The sequence below is a fragment of the Terrapene carolina genome, unplaced genomic scaffold (assembly GCF_002925995.2).
Source record: "Terrapene carolina triunguis isolate 2854851 unplaced genomic scaffold, T_m_triunguis-2.0 Scaffold21, whole genome shotgun sequence".
Classification (NCBI taxonomy): Eukaryota; Metazoa; Chordata; order Testudines; family Emydidae; genus Terrapene; species Terrapene triunguis.
In genome coordinates this window covers 5,626,728-5,646,618 of record NW_020664372.1, presented here as the reverse complement: position 1 = coordinate 5,646,618, position 19,891 = coordinate 5,626,728, and the positions used below count along the sequence as shown (strand labels likewise).

Here is a 19,891-nt window from a genome sequence, read left to right as displayed (position 1 = left end):
GTGCCCCCCCCCCCCCCCGGAGCACTGCTTTACCACGTTATATCCGAATTTGTGTTATATCAGGTCGCGTTATATTGGGGTAGAGGTGTATATGGCAGAATGTGGGTAAAACAGAGGAGGGAACCTACAATTCTCCCTCAAGGAGTTCAGTCATAAATTTAATTAATGCATTATTTTTTTTAACTAGCTTCATCAGCATAGAAGCATGTTCTCTGGAATGATGGACAAAGCATGAAGGGGCATACGAATGTTTAACATATCTGGCACGTAAATACCTTGCAATGCTGGCTACAAAAGTTCCATGCAAATGCCTGCTCTCACTTCCTGGTGACGTAAATAAGGAGAGGGCAGCATTATCTCCTGTAAATGTAAACAAATTTGTTTGTCTTAGCGATTGGCTGAACAAGAAGTAGGAGTGAGTGGACTTGTAGGCTCTGAAGTTTTTTACATTGTTTTGTTTTCAAGTGCAGTTATGTAACACAAATATAGATTTTTTTTTTCAGTTGCATTTTCTTCACAAAGATTACACTACAGTACTTGTATGAGGTGAATTGAAAAAAACTTGTTTACCATTTTTACAGTGCAAGTATTTGTAATAAAAAATAATATACACTTTGATTTCAATTAAAACACAGAATAAAATATATATGAAAATGTAGAAAAACATCCAAGATGTTTAACAAATGTCAATTGGTATTCTGTTGTTTAACAGTGCTATTAAAATTGCAATTAATCGCCATTAATTTTTAAAATCGTGATTCCTTTTTTTGAGTTAATTACGTGAGTTAACTGCAATTAATCTACAGCCCTAAAAAAAGCTAATCTTTGAGAAGCTCATCATGTCTTTACAGAGACAACATTTCAAAGGTTTTAAAGGCTCCTGGTATATCCATATACTGGAACCTTGTGTCTTGGAAAGACACTTCTCAAACTGGTTGAATCACAGCACTACTTCCTCCCCTGGCCTCTTTGGAACATTACCTGGGCACCAGCTCTCTGCCACCCCTTCACTGAAATGGAGCCTTTCGGCCCACCTGCATTAGGCACCCAGAGCCAATGCTGACCCTCAAGATACCTCAGTAACCTAAATACAGCCCTCTTAGAACTCAGCCTGGAAGCGCACACCTTTGGTAATCATTTAACTTTCTCAGGAGGCATGTAGTAGTGAAGTATATAACACAGAGACACTTTGAGTGGAGTCTAAAATGTGAAATGCTCTTTTACTTAACAGATAAAACACAAGAGTACAGATCGTTTAGAAAATAATGAACACCCTAAATGCAATGCGCTCACTAGCTCTCCTTCAGAGTCTGGGGGGACCATCTGGATTCAGGAAGGTAGGCAGGTGACCCTGCCTCATCGGACTTTTGCATATTGGATTGCTTCTCCCTCAGTCTTTCAGCTTGGCTTGCCTTCTCTGTTCTTGGCTGGTGTGTGCCCTTCCTTTCTCTTGCCCAGTGGTTTGTGTCTTGCTCCAAGCTTTCCGTGTTTATATGCCCCCTTCCCAACATGTGGCTTTCTTTGTTCTGCCTTTTGGTAAATTTCCACTGTTTTAAAACTTCCCCCTTTAATCAGACAAGAGGATGTGTCTTCCCTCAGCAAACTCCCTTAAATCTGCTGACCAGCCATTAAGAGTTAAGTACTTTTCATGTCCTCAGTCTGGTGTGTATCTGGTGCAGGTCTTGCCCACAGTGGTGGATACACATACATGGGCTTTCCATGATACAACAGTATCATGAAAAATTCAGAATAACTTCATAATATCAACCAGAGTTCATTGTTGGACAGGTAGAGGCCCTGAGTTATCACTGATCCTACTGATCAAAGTCCGTTCCAGAGGCTTAGCTGGAGATTGAGCTGGAGGCCTCAGAGACAATGGTTCTAGCACTGTCCATTAACACTCTCTCCAGTATTTGCTGAGGGGTGGTTTATCTTGAGCCATATTTTTTCTCTCCGGACTTTTTTTTCTTCAGACAGACACTTATTGAGTTAAACCAATGAAGTCTTACAGAAAGCAACCCAATTAGCAGGTCGACATAGAGTATTAATAAATTATTACAGAGCACCTCTAAATCTGTCATTCTCCATCAGTGACATATCTGAACACCATAATCTTTTAATGCATTTATCTTGATACCTTGTGTGGTAGAGAAGCTTTATCTCCATTTTACAGATGAAGAACTGAGGCACAGAGAGACTAAGGTCTCTGTGACCCAAGGTTACACAGAAATTGTGTGGCAGAGCTGGGAATTGAACCTGGGTCTTAAGTCTTGCTGAAACCCTTGCCATTGAACCATCCTTCCTGTCATAGATCAATGGAACTACTGGGCAGTTTTGATTAGAGATGACTGAAAAAAAATATATGTATTTGTTTCAGTGGCTGAACAGTAAAACCTTGAAAAAAATGTGTTTTGTTTTGAATCAAAACTGACGACTTTTTCCCCTCACAGAAACAAAAACTGAAAAATTTAATTTGGGTCACATTAAATGCTTTGAATGTATACTTGAAACAGCATTTTTTAAACAAAATGTTGATTCAAAACACTTTTTGGGGGTGGGGGTGGGGAAATGCAAAACTATTCATAGAATTTGTTCCAAATTTGCAAATAGTCATAAGTGCCCTGAAAAATACTCCCCCCCCCCCCCCCCTTTTTTTGCATTTACTCTTTTCCCACTTTTTTTTTTTTTTTTTTTTGCTCAGCTCTAGTCTTGAGTAACCTGGAGTGCTTCTGGTATGCAATAGATTGTATGTTGCTATTGGGAACGGTCATTGTTGATGGTTCTATATGGTGTGCAAACATGTCTATAATCACATGTTCTTCTCCCAAGAATGTCGCCATCTAAAATTATTTTACAGATAAAATTGATCTTATTTAGGCTGCTTTGATGATTACTTTGAGAAATAGGTTCAGAGTTAGAAGGGAGGAACACAAAGCTTATACTGGTGGTTTTATTTAATTTTGCCAGGGATTCATATGCGCTTGAATAGTTGTGGCAAACCATTTGTGAGATGAACCAATGTATTTCATGCTTGGTTAAAGCAAGTAGAGAGATCTTGGGCCTATGACTGATTAAAAACAAGTCGTACTTATCTAAGCCATAGTTAGATCTTTACTTGGGAGACCTTCATTAACAGCTTTACCCAATGTTTGTCAAGAAAGTTGAGATGAGGCAAATCTAGTTATATTTGGATTCCACAGGTTACTTTGATCATTATTAGTGTGGAGAGTAGAATAGAGAGGGAGCTATACATGGTAAATATTTGTCACTTTATTTAATCTTTGGAAGGCACTCAGGTACTGTTGTGAAGAGCGTGGTATAAGAACTTGAATGAATTTAGACCTGTGTACGGAAAAGACTGATAAAGGTGGTGGTTATCCACCTGTGCATGAATGGCAATGTGTTTAGGCGGATTCTGTTTTTCATCAACTTTTTGTGCCTTTGATTACAAGATAATTTTACTCTTTTGAAAGTGTGAAGAGTGCCCTGCAGTGAATTTCAAGATGTTTTTGGCTTCAGTAAGGCTGATCTTGATTTCTGGCTCCTTTACTTCAAACCCTGTTTCTGTAATCTCATTGCTTCTGACTGTCTTGGCTGTAACTCAGTCTAGATAAGGTTATTATTAGTAAATATTTCTATTATGATAGTGCCAAAGGCTTAGGACCTATTGTGCAGGTGCTGAGCAAACACAGAAAAGAGACATTTCCTGCTCTGAAGGGATTACAATCTAAAGACATAAACAGATGAAGGGTAGAGGATGTGGATATAACATACAAGCAAATGATTATTGTGAAGAATTGGCACAGCTTTTTTATGCATATATTTTTTTTAAATTGGGGTTACAGGTGGCGAGGAAGGGAAGAAGAAAAGGAAAGAGGAGGAACAGTGTCAGCTTGCCTCCATGATCTTCAGGCTGGGTTTTTAGTAGGTATTATGGCAGAGGTGGATATTAAGGAGGGTGTGAAGGAGGATAAGGTAGTGGTTGTTTGGATTCCATCAGGGAGTTTTCTCCCTGTGCATAAGGGGCAGCATGGGAGGAAGCATGAAGATGTTTAAGGGAGAACCTGACTGATGGGTAGAAAGTGCTGCTAGAGCCAGGGCCGCCCGGGGGGGGGGGGAAGGGGGGGGATTTGTTCCCCGGGGTCCCGCTAGCCCTGGCCGAGAATCCCTTTCCTCACCTGGCAGCGGTCCGTGTCTTCGGCGGCATTTCGGCGGTGGGGGGCCCTTCAGTCGCTCCGGGTCTTCGGCAGCATTTCGGCGGTGGGTCCTTCGGTGCTGCTGAAGACACGGAGCGACTGAAGGGCCCCCCACCGCCGAAATGCTGCCGCCGTCACAGACTCGGAGTGCCGCCCAGTGAGTACAAGCTCCCCCGCTTTGCCCCAGGCCCCCTGAATCCTCTGGGCGGCCCTGGCTAGAGCATATGCCAAAGTCAATATAATGGGAAGTTACTAAACCAGTTAAGTAGGATGGGGTAAGTTATGAAGGGTCCTAAAAGTAAAGACAATGAGTTTGTATTTAATGTGGAGCCAGGTCAGGCACTTGAAAAAAGGGTTGATGTGGTAGGGATGATGACCCAAGAAGATTTTAGCAGCCCTATTCTTAATAGACTTAAGGGGAAGAAGGTTTCCATAGCCAAGACATAAAATGATGAGGACTTGGACAAGAGTTTCACCAGTATGGACAGAGAGGAATGACTGGATTTTAGAGATGCTGTTTAAGAAAAGAAGGCAAAATATAGAAAAGACCTGAATATGTGAAACCGGTAAGAGGGTTGAGTCAAAGATGACGCCAGATTACAGGCCTGAGTGTATGAATGTGAGCTTCAGGGGTTAAGATGTAGGTGGGTGCCTTTTAAGTTGGCTCATTAGACTTTTGTTTTAACTTCTTTTCTTGGTTTTTGGTATCCGTATCTATTAAATATGGGCCAATATTGGACACTTGAAGTGTAAAAATGGCTTTTGCTTGGCAACTGTAATATAATTCAGAGTTAGTTACTACTGAAGCATAACAGTGAGTTTTAAAAGAGAACATAAGTTAAATTTCTTAGGTTTCTGCTGTGTTACACGTGAGAATGGGTGGTTGATTTCAGTGGTGAGTAAAGTGATTACTATATACACAGTGTATACACAATAGCTTGCAAAATATTTTTGGGATCCTCTGCAATGAAAGATGCCATGTATAGTATAATATGTTCTGTTTTTTTAATCTCTTTGGTATCTCTGCTTCCAACAAGCTAACAAATAAATGGAAAAGCTCATGCAGGATCTGTAGAGTTTTACATGGAGTGTTCACTTTTTAAACATATCAGTCTTTCAAAAAATTTAGGAATAATATTAAGTACTTAAAGATAATATTCATTTCTGGGCAAAAAGAGAATACCAAATGGAATTTTATAAAGGCACCCTTTTTTTCTCCATAGGGACGGCTGTACTACAGGTTACATTTAAAATAGGGATAAAATCCTTCACTAATATTTGAATTTCGTCTCTAAACTTAACACTCAACTCTCCAGGGACAGCTGAATTATCAATAAAATTTGGTCAAAGGTACTGTAACTTCGGCACAGCAAACATTAAAATTTAGCTTCTTTAATAATCTCTTCTCTCGAGTTGTTTTTTGGACCCATATATCTTAAAAAGTCTCACCACAACTACACAGATACAGGTTATAAGATCTCAGAGATAGGTCAATCATAGAAATGTAGGACTGGAAGGGACCACAAAAGATCATCTATGTTAATTCAATTTAACTTCACGAAAACAAGCTGATGGAATTAAGATTCATTAGCTATTCCTGTTCTCTGATACTCAGCCTTACAATCCTTACATATATTCTGGGGAACCAGGGGTTCAACCTGGGCAGCAAGGTGCATGGAGGTTGAGCAAAAAAATTGAAAGGGGAGTAAAGGACAGAGCCGAGGGTCTTGGGTGAGTGTGGAGTCCAGTTTCAGAGCACCAAAGCAATGTATTGCACCAGGTAGCGGCTGCTAGGTGTCAAGCTGTTCAAAGGCCAATGCCTTTATAGTTTGCAGCTGAGCACCTTCTGCCGTCCGGCCCCGCAATAGCTCTCCTTCCATTCCTGTGTCCCCCTGTGCACACTGTTTTTTCTACTGCCTAGTCTGCTTCGTACAGTTCAGCTTCTCTCCCTGCTACTGCTTCCTTCTTTTTTGAGTGCTTGCTCATGTCGATTCCATTGTAGGTCTGCATGCACCCACTTGCGTAGTCGTTGGAGATTTTTGCCTTAGCGCAGGTGTTCCCAAATTTGGTTCGCGGCTTGTTCAGGGTAAAACCCAACAGTCTACTACACCTGGTCAACAGTTGACAGTGGCCATGACCAGTAAGCAAACACAGGTATCAGCGGCCCCTCTCTGGTTGCCAGAAGGTGATTATTCCAGTACGGAGGGCCAGTTCAGCCCATTGCCCAGGTCCCATTCACAAGATTGGGCACCAGAACCTGCTCCTTTGGGGGCACCACAGTGGCAACACGGCCAGTGGCCAACGCAGTGGTCTTATTGGAGTGCGTGGGGCGTACCGGTCATGACGATGCCCCCTTCGCAACATTCCTTGGTAGCTGCGGCAGAGCACAGTTGGCACCGGGCCTGGTACCGGAAGCCCATTCAGAGGTTGGGGCAGAGGAACGTGTGCCCACCCCTAAGCTTCCTTCTCCGATGGTGGTCGATACCTCAGGACCTGCCACAGCAGTCCAATCTTCCTCGTCATCCTTGGACAAGGCGGTTGTGGGACCTTCAAGAGCTAGCCCACTGAATGATGTCAGGGAGCATCAATCCCTTCTCTGGCTCGCGGTCAAGAACTTGGGGCTCAAGGTGCAGGAAATGGCAGAGCAGGAGGACACTATCTTCAATGTCCTCTTGGCCTCTACCCCCACCCGGGTCACCCTGCCTGTGCATGAAGGGGTTCTCAAGATAGCCAAGGCCCTGTGGCAGACCCCTTCCATCACTTGTCCCACCTCAAAACGAGCCAAGAAAAAGTATTTCATTCCGGCCAAAGGTTTTGAATACCTTTATACCCACCCACCCTTCCCCAGCTCGTTGGTTGTGTCTGCGGCCAACAAGAAGGACAAACAAGGTCCCTCCTCCTCCACTCCCTAGAATGAGGAAGCCAAGAAGCTCGATCTCTTCGGGAGAAAAATTTATTTAACAGTCAGCTTGCAATTCCCAGTGGCAAACCATCAAGCCCTGTTGGGCAGATACAACTTTAATCTCTGGGACCGTCTCAAAAAGTTCCAGGAATCCCTTCCTCAAGGTCTGGCCCAGGAGTTTGGCACCCTGGTAGAGGAGGGTACTGTGGCAGCCAGATGCTCCCTGCAGATGGCGTGGGACACGGCGGACTCAGTGGATAGGGTGGTCGCATCGGCGGTGGTCATGTGACTCAGCTACTGGCTGCAAACTGTGGGCCTCTCCCAGGAGAGGCAGACCTTGATTCAGGACTTTCCCTTTGATGGGGTTGGTCTTTTCGCCGAACAAACGGATGCCAGGCTGCACAGGTTTAAGGATACTAGAGCTTCCTTGGGCATGCACACGCCCCAATCAGCCAGGAAGCCCTTCCAATTGCCTCCACTGCCAAGACCCTGGCAACCCCATCAGGGCTCTATAAGAAGGGATGCCAGTTTAAGCACCGGCGCCCTTCCTCCTCCCGTTCACCCACCCAGCCTGGGCCCGCCAAACATCTAGGGGGCAGAAGCGGTCATTTTGAGGGTGTGCCTGAGAGCGGCGCTTCAGTTAGCCAACCAGCTCCTGCCCTCGTTTTCCTCAACCGCTGTTCGGCCTGGTCGCGGGGTAAGTTGGACTGCTAGGTCCTGGACATAGTAGCTCAGGGCTACACCCTGTAATTTTTGGCTGCCCCTTCCTCCCCCACCCCCCTTCCCCGTCCCTCTCATGAGCAACTCCTCGTTCAGGTGATTGAGAAGCCCCTGGGCTTGGGGCCTGTGCGGGAGGTTCCTTGGGACATGGTAGGAAGAGGATTCTGCTCCTGCTGCTTCCTAATGTTGAAGGCCAAAGGAGGCCTCAGACCCATCCTGGACCTGCGGGGCCTCAACAAGTCTCTCATGAAGTTGAAGTTCCGCATGATCTCCTTGGCCTCCATTATCCCTTCCCTGGATCTGGGGGGACAGGTATGCTGCTCTCGACTTAAAGGATGCTTTCTTTCATGTCTCCATATTTCCGGGTCACAGGCGTTTCCTGCGTTTCATAGTGGTCGGGCGCCACTTCCAGTTCACGGTGCTAATCTTTGGCCTGTCCTTGGCTCCCAGGGTGTTCACGAAATGCGTGGCGCCGATGGCGGCTTACCTGAGATGTCAAGGGGTTCAGATCTTCCCGTATCTTGACGACTGGCTCATCAAGGGCAGCTCTCCGGAGCAGGTGCAAAGAAACCTCGATCTGGTGCGGTCCACCTCCAGCAACCTGGACCTGTTAGTAAACGCACAAAAGTCCACGTTAAAGCAGTCCAATGCATAAAGTTCATTGGAGCAGTTCTCGACTCCACACAGACCAGGGCCTTCCTTCCGGAAGTGCGTTTTCAGGCCATGTTGGACCTGGTCTACCACGTAAAGAGCCACCTGCTCACCACGGCCCACACATGCCTGCAACTGATGGGTCAGCCATGCCCGACTTCATCTGACGCCTGTGCAGGTGTGGTTAGCCTTGGTCTAAATCCGCAGCAGGAATGCCCTGGACCAAGTGGTCACAGTGCTGAGCCACATCCTCTTGTCCCTGGACTGGTGGCTGGATCCCAAGTTGGTGCTGCAAGGAGTTCCCTTTGTGACCCCGTCCCTCACCCTGGTCTTGGACGCTTCAGATCTGGGCTTGGGAGCCCACCTGGGCAAGCTCAACACCGAGGGCTGCTGGCTACTAAACGATCTAGCCCTTCACATCAGGTAGCTCAGAGAGGTTTGCCCAGCCTGCCAGGTTTTCTTGCCCCACTTGAGAGGCAAGGTGGTGCAGGTTCTGATGGACAATACTGCTGCAATGTATTGCATCAACAGGCAGAGTGGCACCAGGTCTTCGGCCCTTTGTGGGGGGGTGTGCTCAGCCTCTGGGACTTATGTGGGCTCCATGCCATTCATCTGGTAGCTGTCTATCTGCCTGAAACCAAGAATGTCCTGGCAGATCACCTCAGCAGGACCTTCTCATTTCACCACTAATGGTCACTCCACCCAGAGGTGGTCACCCTAATCTTCCACAGGTGGGGGACTCCCCGGGTGGACCTGTTCATGTCCAGTGCCACGTGTTCTGTTCTCTTCAGGGCAGGGGCAAAGGCTCCCTGTCAGATATCCCCTTGATTCCGTGGTCAGGAGTGCTGATGTACACCTTCCCACCGGTGCTGTTGGTCCACAGGGTCCTGCTCAAGGTGAAACAAGACAGCGTGGCCTTGTCAACTCTGGTTCAGCATGCTGCTGAGTCTTTCAGCAGCCGCCCTGCTGCAGCTGCCTCTTTGGACGGATCTGCTGTCCCAGAACCACAGCAATTTGCTGCATCCGACCCTGGTGTCACTGCACCTGACTGCTTGGCTACTGTATGGCTGAGTGTGGACGAGTGGGAGTGCTCTGCTGCTGTCCAACAGATCCTACTGGATAGCAGAAAACCCTCCACCAGGGCTACCTACGTGGCAGAGTGGAAGCAGTTCATGTGCTGGGCCTCGGATCGACACCTTCGCGCTGCAGAGGCCCCACTACAGGCCATCCTAGATTATTTGCTGCACCTTAAGCTCCAGGGCCTGTCGCTTTCTTTGGTCAGGGTACACCTGGCAGAAATTTCGGTGCTCCATCCTCCGTTTCAAGGCAGGATGGTCTTGGCCCATCCCATGATGGAGCAGTTCTTGAAAGGTCTGGAGTGCCTCTACCCGCATGTCTGGGATCCGATTCCCCTCTAGGAACTGAATCTGGGACTGTCAAGGCTCATGTGGCCCCCTCCCCCCCATCGAACCCATGGCTTCCTGCTTCTTTCTTGGACGGTTTCGTTGGTCGCTATAACTTTGGCCTGTAGGATGTCCAAGATCGGGGCACTCATGTTAGAGCTGCCTTATACGGACTTTTATAAGGACAAGGTCCAGCTGCATCTGCACCTGGCCTTTCTGCCCAAGGTTGTCTCCCAGTTTCACACTGGTCAAGATATTTACTTACCGGTTTTCTGTCCTAAGCCTCATAACACGGACAAGGAATGCAGGCTCCATACCCTGGATGTCAGATGGGCATTGGCCTTCTACATGGATAGCACAAGACCGTTCCGTAAGTCGACGCAGTTGTTAGTTACTGTTGCAGACAGAATGAAGGGTCACCCACTGTCTTCCCAGAGAATCTCGTCTTAGATCACGGCCTGCATCTGCTACTGTTAGGAGCTGGCGAAAGGTGCCTCCGCTGAGTATCGTGACGGCTCACTCGACTAGAGCGCAAGCATCATCAGCAACCTTCCTGGCATAAGTGCTGATTCAAGAAATCTGTCTAGCTGCTACCTGGTCGTCTGTCCACACGTTTGCATTGTATTATGCACTTACCCAGCAAGCTTGAGATGACGTGTCCTGTGACCGAACTGTACTGCAAGCTGCAAGACTGTGATCTGTGAACCATCTCCGAGGTTACTGCTTGTGAGTCAGTCACCTAGAATAGAATCGACATGAGCAAGCACTCGAAGAAAAAACTGTTACCTACCTACCTTTCATAACTGTAGTTCTTCGAGATGTGTTTCTAATGTCCATTCCATTACCCACCCTCCTACTCCTCTGTCGGAGTTGCTGGCAAGAAGGAACTGAGTGGGCATAGGGTCGGTGGCACCTGCTATACCGCTGCATGAGCGTGACACTGCAGAGGGCATTATAGCCGACCCTACGGGTACTGCTAAGGCAATCATCTTTGACAGTACATGTTGGCGCGTGCACAGACCTAGAATGGAATGAACATGAGCAACATATTTTGGAGAACAACAGTTATGAAAGGTAGGTAACCGTTTTTTCCACAATCCTTTGCAGGGGAGAATTATTTGTTGGGTTGTTGGAGGTAGAGATAGCAAAGAAGTTTATACGTTACTTAGTGACAGACATATGTATGTAATTAGATTAAGCTAGTTGAAGTCAGAGTTAAGTCTGTGCACTGAAGTGTGACTGTGAGGAATTAATGTGTATGTAACGTGTATATGTTGTAACTGAAAAGGATTTGAACATGACAGAGGAGTCTAAGCATGTTTTGGTATTAAACTTGGGTGACAAGGCATGTGAAATGAATCTTGTGTGGATGTGTGTTGGTTTAATCAGGTAATTTACTTAATTTTTAATAATTATGTTGATATGAAATGCAGATGACCAAACATAATTTTCAGTTAAATAACTTAATGTAGGATAAAAATAACTCAAAATTTGCAGGGGAGTGATGCATATCCTGTATCTTTTAAAATTTTAATTTAACTGATTTTACATAATTGGAAAACTGCTTAGTATGATTTGGTGATTTGTTATGCGTATGTAATTGTTATATTTTATTCACAGAGTCTCTCTTCCAGCTTCTTCTGGAAATAACTGTTCGTAGCACTGGAGTGAATGACAGTACTGGACAATCCTTGACAGCAGTTTCCTGCGCTTGCCTGTTCAGTTTGGTAGCTGCCTGGGGAGAAACAGGAAGAACACTGCAGGCGGTCTCTGCTATTCTCACCAATAATGGCAGTCATGCTTGTCAGACTATTCAGGTGTTGTACTAAACCTATTCTACATCAAGAATTTTGGTTGGTCATATGCGTGAGTCCTGGAAGCATTCTAATACAGAAATTAGGGCTGTCAAGCGATTAAAAATATTAATTGCAATTAATCGTGTGATTAAAAAAATTATTCATGGTTAATTGGAGTTTTAGTCGTACTGTTAAACAATAATAGAACACCAATTGAAATTTATTATAAATATTTTTGGATGTTTTCTACATTTTCAAATATATTGATATCAATTACAACACAGAATACGAAGTGTACACTGCTCACTTTATATTTATTTTTGATTACAAGTATTTGCACTGTAAAAAAAAAAAAGAAAAAAGAAAATAGTACTTTTCAATTCACCTAATACAAGTACTGTAGTGCAGTCTTTTTATCCAGAAAGTTGACCTTACAAATGTAGAATTACGTAAAAATAAAACTGCTTTCAAAAATAAAACAATGTAAAATTTTAGAGCCGGCAAGTCCATTCAGTCCTACTTCTTGTCCAGCCAGTCGCTCAGACAAACAAGTTTGTTTACATTTGCAGGAGATAATTGCCCGCTTCTTGTTTACAGTGTCAATTGAAAGTGAGAACAGATGTTCGCAAGACACTGTTGTAGCTGGCATCGCAAGATATTTACATACCAGATGCGCTAAAGATTCATATGTCCCTTCATGCTTCAACCACCATTCCAGAGGACATGCGTCCATGCTGATGACGGGTTCTGCTCTATGAAAATCCAAAGCAGTGTGGACCAACGCATGTTTATATCTATTATCTGAGTCAGATGCAACCAGCAGAAGGTTGATTTTTTTTGTGTTATTTTTTTGGTGGTTCAAGTTCTGTTGTTTCTGCATCGGAGTGTTGCTCTTTTAAGACTTCTGAAAGAATGCTTCACACCTCATCCCTCTCAGATTTTGGAAGGCACTTCAGATTCTTAAACCTTGGGTCAAGTGCTGTAGCTATCTTTTTAGAAACGTCACATTGTTACCTTCTTTGCGTTTTGTGAAATCTGTAGTGAAACTGTTCTTAAAATGAACATGTACTGGGTCATCATCCGAGACTGCTATAACATGAAATATATGACAGAATGCGGGTAAAACAGAGCAGTTCTCCCCCAAGGAGTTCAGTCACAAATTTAAGTAACACATTTTATTAACGAGCATCATCAGCATGGAAGCATGTCCTCTGGAATGGTGGCCGAAGCATGAAGGGGCATACGAATGTTTAACATATCTGGCATGTAAACACCTTGCAATGCCGGCTACAACAGTGCCATGCGAATGCCTGTTCTCAGTTTCTGGTGACATTGTAAATAAGAAGAGGGCAGAATTATCTCCTGTAAATGTAAACAAACTTGTTTGTCTTAGCGATTGGCTGAACAAGAAGTACGAGTAAGGGGAGTTGTAGGCTCTGAAGTTTTACGTTGTTTTGTTTTTGAGTGCAGTTGTATAACCAAAAAAAAACTACATTTGTAAGTTGCATTTTCACGACAGAGATTGCACTACAATACTTGCATGAGGTGAATTGAAAAAAACTTTTATTTTGTTTATCATTTTTACAGTGCAAATATTTGTAATAAAAAATAATATACACTGATTTCAATTACAACACACATTACAAGATATATGAAAATGTAGAAAACCATCCAAAATATTTAATAAATTTCAGTTGGCTTTCTATTGTTTAATGTGATTAAAACTGCGATTAATCTTGATTAATTTTTTTAATCTTGATTGATTTTTTTGAGTTAATCGCGTGAGTTAACTGCGATCAATTGATAGCCCAAACAGAAATACATTGAAATTTACTGGCTTCATTCACTCTTGAAATCAGTTTTGAGATAGAGAAGAGGCGATCCATTTTGGATTGCCATGCATATTATGGAGTAAATCAGTTGGAGTTTGTAGGAAGTAAATCTTACCTCTTTTCATGTATTTCTCATTAGTAAGAATGAAAGCATAAATTAAGGCTTAAATTTTAGCAAAACAGCTTTTTCAGGTATGCAGTGTAGTTGTAGCTGTCTCGGTCCAAGGATATTAGAGAGAGAAGGTGGGTGAGGTCATGTCTCTTATTGGACCAACTTGTGTCTCTCACCAACTGAAGTTGTTATAATAAAATATATTACCTCACCCACCTCATGTCTCTAACTTTTTCAGAGCCAGGATTAGTGACTAAAGCTTTATTTTCACCTCTATATGTTGCTTAAACTGTAATGTTTTGTACCATCTCATAGGGTTTTCTTTACCATTTAGGTGCCAACTATCTTAAACTCTCTTCAGCGGAGTGTACAGGCAGTTCTGGTGGGCAAAATCCAAATCCAGGACTGGTTCAGTAATGGGATAAAGAAAGCAGCCCTGATGCACAAATGGCCACTGAAAGAAATTTCTGTAGATGAAGATGACCATTGTTTACTTCAGAATGATGGTTTCTTCCTGTACCTTTTATGCAAAGATGGACTTTACAAAATCGGCTCTGGCTACAGTGGGACAGTGAGGGTAATGTGACTCCTGAAAACTCATGATAGCAGTTGATGATTTAATCTAAATGACATTTTATGGTGTCTTGCTTGACTTTTAGATTGTCTTGTAACTTAGTAATACTGATAATTCTTTTTTAAATATATTGATTTTAAAATTCTTGTAGTGTTTGTTCACCAGCTTCTCATTTCTTGTTCTTTTCATTTCTCATTTCTCATCACTGTAGAAGATAATGTTTCTAGATGATAAAAGATTAACTATAAAACTGTCATTCTAACAATTGTCAAACTAACTTTTTTGTTACCTTACAGGGTCATATATACAATTCTACATCCCGCATCAAAAACAGAAAAGAAAAAAAGTCTTGGTTAGGGTATGCTCAGGTAGGAGAATACATAAAACAAAAAACATAAAAGAAATAACTTAATATTTACTTCAAATTTAGCAGAGTTTAGGACAGCTTTATACAAGTATTACATCGTTCCTTTCTATCTGGCTGTACAGTAATAAAGCCAGTCCAGTGTAGTTAAAAATTCTGTTGTGGATAGGGGAGAGACCTTTTTTCTTTTTTCTTTTTTTCTTTTCTTTTTATGCTGGCAGATAGAAAAGGGATAATGGCAGTGTCCACTGTAGCCAGACTATATTGCAATATTATCTCTAAAATTTGAAGATCTCGCACTGTTTTGTTTCTGAATTCTGTAATAAAACTTAATACATTTTGTATTTCCCTTTTAGGCAGTGCGAAAAAATATTAAAAGCATGGCTTTGCAGTTATAAAGCAGTACAACACTGTTTTAGACTATTTTATTGGAATGCTCAATTACTATTTCTAATATAACCCAAAATGGCATGTTTAGTTACCAGTAGGTTTTCTTTCAGTACTGTTTTACTTCTTTCTTTTTGAACTATATTCTTAGCAAGATTTATTACATCTTCATCATTTTGAGCTCAAATAATCCAGTGATTTCCTTACCGCTTTGTGAAACTGCTGATTTACTCAGTCTTGCATCTTTTAAATTAAATACTTCTATTAAAAATATATTAAATTTATTCCATTTGTACAGTACATCGTCTTTTGTTTAACATCTTAACAAATATATTATCAAAATATGTATTAACCCAAAATATCAACGCAGGAAGATGTTTTCCGTCTGTAGGATTTTTCTGTCTATTGCAGAGGAATGTGGTCAGCACAATCTTCACTATTTCTAAATTTCTTTTTCATAGACAGTGTTGTCTATATTTCATATTTGTACTACTCAAACCTCCCAGGTTGGCATCTGAGGAAACTTGTGATCCAGCCTGGGAGAGTACATATGTGTACAGGATGGTCCATGGGCACTCCGCAGAAGTACTCTATACTTGGGCTACTGCTATGTACGGGGCTTCTCCAGGAGGTGAAGAGATGCTTTTCTTAGGGAAACCATGGAGGATGAAATCTATAGTTGTGAAGCATCTCCCTCACACAACCTGCAAAGGTTGAGAGGAGGAATGTTACCACAAATTATTGGCTGTAACCATGTGTGTTGGGGTTGCTGTCATCAGGATTACTGTCTTTTGGAGATATCTTCACTGTAGTGCTTGGGGAGAAAAGAAATACATTGAATCTATTTTTTTTTTTTTTTTGTAAAAGTGATTTTTATCTAGTAGGTGACACTGTGATATAAATAGGAATACATAACCGTAAACAACACTCAAAAATTCCATTAACCTTTTAATACATCTACATTCATGTCTCTAATACACAGATTTGAACAGTTAATATTGTAATTGCTATTGTAATTGCATCTTATTCCTATGAAGAGAATACTGGAGAGGGAGCACGTGGCTTCCAGAGCACAATGTCACCGTGCTGGTGCACAAGGAAGTAGGAATTCCAGAGTGTATTCAACTTTCAGTTTGTATCAGCATTAGCATAGAGAATAAGGTGTGAACCTGAAGATGAGAAAAATTTGATTTTGAAAACACATAGCTAAAGAGAAAAAAAGTAAATGATTTTCAGTTTGATATTCCTTTAAAAGTGTTTATGAAGGTTATACTTTCATTCTAATATGTTTTTTTTTTAATTTACCAGAGTTATTTGTTGTATAGAGATGTGAACAATCACAGTATGACAGCCATAAGAATAAACCCTGAAACCTTGGAACAAGATGGTACAGTCACTTTGCCAGGTACGAAATTCTAGACATTACCAAGAGTGGTGGGAATACTTTTTAAGAGAGCTTTCACACAATACCCTGAAGATCAACAGAAAAGGGCTCTGACAGAGAAGTAATTCATGGATTTTAAGGTCAGAAAGGATAGTTGTCACCAAGTCTGACCTCTAAATAATTTTGGCCATATTATTTCACCCAGACATTCCTACGTCTATTCCACCAGCTTGGTGAAACTAGAGCATAACTCTAAGGCTGTGTACACACTACAGCTTACTTTGGTATAAGTATTGTTGCTCAGAGGTGTGAATAAGCCACCCCCCTGAGTGATGTAAGTTACACTGACCTGACTGCCTATGTGGACAGTGCAATGTCAGTGGGAAGGGCTTCCTGGCTGCAGAATTTGGGCATTGCTCATGACGTGCAGCAGGCCATAGAGGATTTGCCCTTCAATGGCCAAGCGATGTTTTCAGACAAGGTAGATGACACTCTGCACTCCTTCAAGGATTCTATGGCTACCCTACATTCCTTGGGTGTATGTAAGCTGGGTGTAATGGTGCCACTACAGGGATCAGCAGCAGTATTGTCCACAGGACATATTTGGGCAGCCTTTCCTGCCCCAGAGACAGTGGGACTACCCCAGATAATGGTATAGATCCCATAGGAGAAGGCAGTCTGGTCTGGTGTTCATTCAGTCTACACACCCTCCCCTTGCATCTCCCAAGTGCCCATATTGACTGCTTGGTTCAGAGAAGTGTTCCAGTCGGCTGTTGTGCTTTCACAGTGCTTGGGGCTCTGTCACCACTGACAGCAGTATCCTAAGCACCAGCAGACTGCTATGCCATCTAGTTCCTGTCCATCCCTCTCCACCCATCTTTCATGGACCCTCTCACAAGATACTGCTTGTCAAGCAGGTTTGCTCTCTGCTGGCTTTGGGAGCGGTGGAGGAGGTTCTGTTGGGACACTGGAGTCATGGCTTCTATTCCCAGTACTTTGTGGTTCCCAGTGCAAGGGAGGATCCATTCTCGATCTTTGCCGCCTCAACAAATACATCTATGAGATTCTGAATGCTCATTTTATTGACTGTCCTCCCCACGTTGTCTCCGAACGACTGGTTGACTGCCCAGGAACTTCAGGATACCTACTTCCATGTGGCTATTTTTTCAGGCCATAGAAAATTCCTTTGATTTTATTGTAGCAGAGCTCCATTTTCAGTATATGGTGCTTCCATTTGGCCTATCTTCTGCCCCTTGGGTTGTACCAAAGGCATGGTTGTCATGACAGCATATCTTAGGAAGAAAGGAATCCATATCTTTCCATATCTGTATGATTGGTTACTGTGGGAAGGGTCGAGAAAGGAAATTTTCTCATGTCGCCACTACACTGTGCTTGCTCGATCGTCTGGGTCTCATCCTAAACATTAAGAAATCAACTTTGGTTCCCACACAGATAATCAAGTTCATTGGGGCTGGAATAGGCTCTGAGTTAGAGAGCATTTCTGCCAACTGACTGACCATTTTCTGGTGATTCACCACCTTTGAATCAGTCTGCAGTCTCAGCCTTCCCATACAGTTCAGCTGTGCTCCTGGGCCACATATCTGCTTGCACACTGGTGGTCTATTTTGCAAGATTGTCTTCATCCCATCCAAATGTGTCTCAGGACGGTTTACCATCTGACTCTTCACCCCCTGGATAGGTTGGCCTGCCTTCCTCAACTGGTCCTAGACTCCTTGCAGTGGTGGACGCTTCCAGAGAACATTTGCCAGGGTTTTCCCTTTGACTGGCCCTTATCAACCAGGTCTGTTGTCACTGACGCCCCCCTGAGGGATTGGAGTCCCCCTGGGGTCACTGAAAGTTCAAAGTCTCTGGTTGGAGCAAGACTCCTCTCTGTATATCAACATTCAGGCCATCTACAATGCATGTCACGCTTTATTGGACTGTATCAGGGTCTCAGTGGTTCACATACTTACCAACAATTTCACCGCAGTGTATTATGTGAACAAGGAACGGGGCGCATACTCCTGGATGCTCTGCCAAGAGGCAGTCATGTTGTGGCAGTTCTACATTGAGGAGAGCATTACTCCATTAGCCAGTCATTTCCCCAGGGTCCAGAATCATCTCTGACCACCTCAGCAGGAATTTTTCCCTGCGTCACAAGTGATCTCTGAAGACTAGTGTTTTCTGGCTCATCTTTGCAGCTTTGAGCATCCCAGCAATTGATCTGTTAGCTATGAGGGACAACAGGAAATGTCATCTGTTCTGCTCTTGAAGGGTCCTCTGTCCAGGCTCCCTTCCCGTGCTTCCCATCTCAGCTGGCAGTCAGCTCTCCTCTAAGCTTTTGACCCGATCCTGATCGTCCCACAGGTCATCCTCAAGCTGAAGGTGGGTCGAGCCAAGTTCTCATTGGTGTAGCTGAGGAGTGCTGGTTCCCCGACCTTCTTGCACTATCAGTTCAGCCTCCCATCCTGCTTCTCCTCCATCCTGACCTAATTACTAAGTATTATGGCCATACCTTGGATCCCATCCTCGGCTCCTAGCAACTAACGGTGTGGCTGCTTCATGGCTAAATGAGGAGGAAGAGCGGTGTTTGGTGGCTGTTCAGCAGGTCCTACCCAACAATAGAGAAAACTCTACCAGAACGGCCTATTCAGCGAAATGTGGTCATTCGCCTTTGGAGTTCAACTGATGCTGGCTTCTATCCAGAACATCTTGGAGTACTTGCTGCAATTAGTCATTGGGACTTGCATTTGGCTCACTGACAGTGCATCTCACAGCAATATGCGTGTTCAGCTCCCATTCAGGGAAGATCAGTCTTCTCCAATACCATGGTAACAAGATTCTTAAAAGGGCTTCTTCATCTCCATCCTCCGGTCTGAGAGCCGGTTCCTTTGTGGGACATTACCATGGTCCTAGGAGTTTTAATGGGACCTCCGTTCGATCCCCTGGAATCTTGTCCCTTTCTGGTTTTGTGTCAGAAAACTGCATACTTGATTGTACTCCTGTTCTTTTTGCGGATACAGACTAACACGGCTGCTACTCTGAAACCTGATACTTGATTGTGTTAACATCCACAAGGAGTATGTGTGAGTTGCAGGCTCTGATGGCAGAGCCTCCTTACACACAGTTCTCAAAGGACAAGGTGCCTTTATGACCACAGCCTGAGGCAAACACTTGGCATAAATTTTTTTAGCTCAAATGGGTAAAGATTGGCCAAGATATAAACAACTAAAAACAGGCTATTACAATGGGAAGTGTCAGGCAACCTTAATAATAATTGTGCTACCAATACTGATTAAAAAAAAAAAATCTAGTTGGGTGGCCTTCTCCTTAAAGCTACTGGCTCCAATAAAATGTTTTTACTTAAAATTGCAAGATTATATCCTTAATAGACAACATGTTAGATTTTAAACTTGTTCATAGTAGTCTGGGTTACCCATCACATATAGACTGCTCTTGTGCTAAGCATTTAGTATTGTGGAAACCCCCTTTGCTCCAGATACTGTATGGTTTAATAATTATAGAAGAAGATAGTAGTAAACATTGCATTTTTTGGGAAGTTTTTGTGCA

At 43.3% G+C, this 19,891-nt stretch overlaps 1 protein-coding gene across 1 annotated transcript in view; it reads left to right on the top strand.

Moving 5' to 3' along the window:
- MYCBP2 (MYC binding protein 2) overlaps positions 1 to 19,891 on the top strand; it is a 407,094-nt gene that overhangs the window by 60,200 nt on the left and 327,003 nt on the right. Inside the window, exons 5-8 of the mRNA XM_026662219.1 lie at positions 11,493 to 11,689; positions 13,947 to 14,189; positions 14,483 to 14,554; positions 16,246 to 16,342. Of these exons, the coding sequence (XP_026518004.1) occupies positions 11,493 to 11,689; positions 13,947 to 14,189; positions 14,483 to 14,554; positions 16,246 to 16,342 (609 nt within the window). The remainder of the gene's footprint in view (positions 1 to 11,492; positions 11,690 to 13,946; positions 14,190 to 14,482; positions 14,555 to 16,245; positions 16,343 to 19,891) is intronic.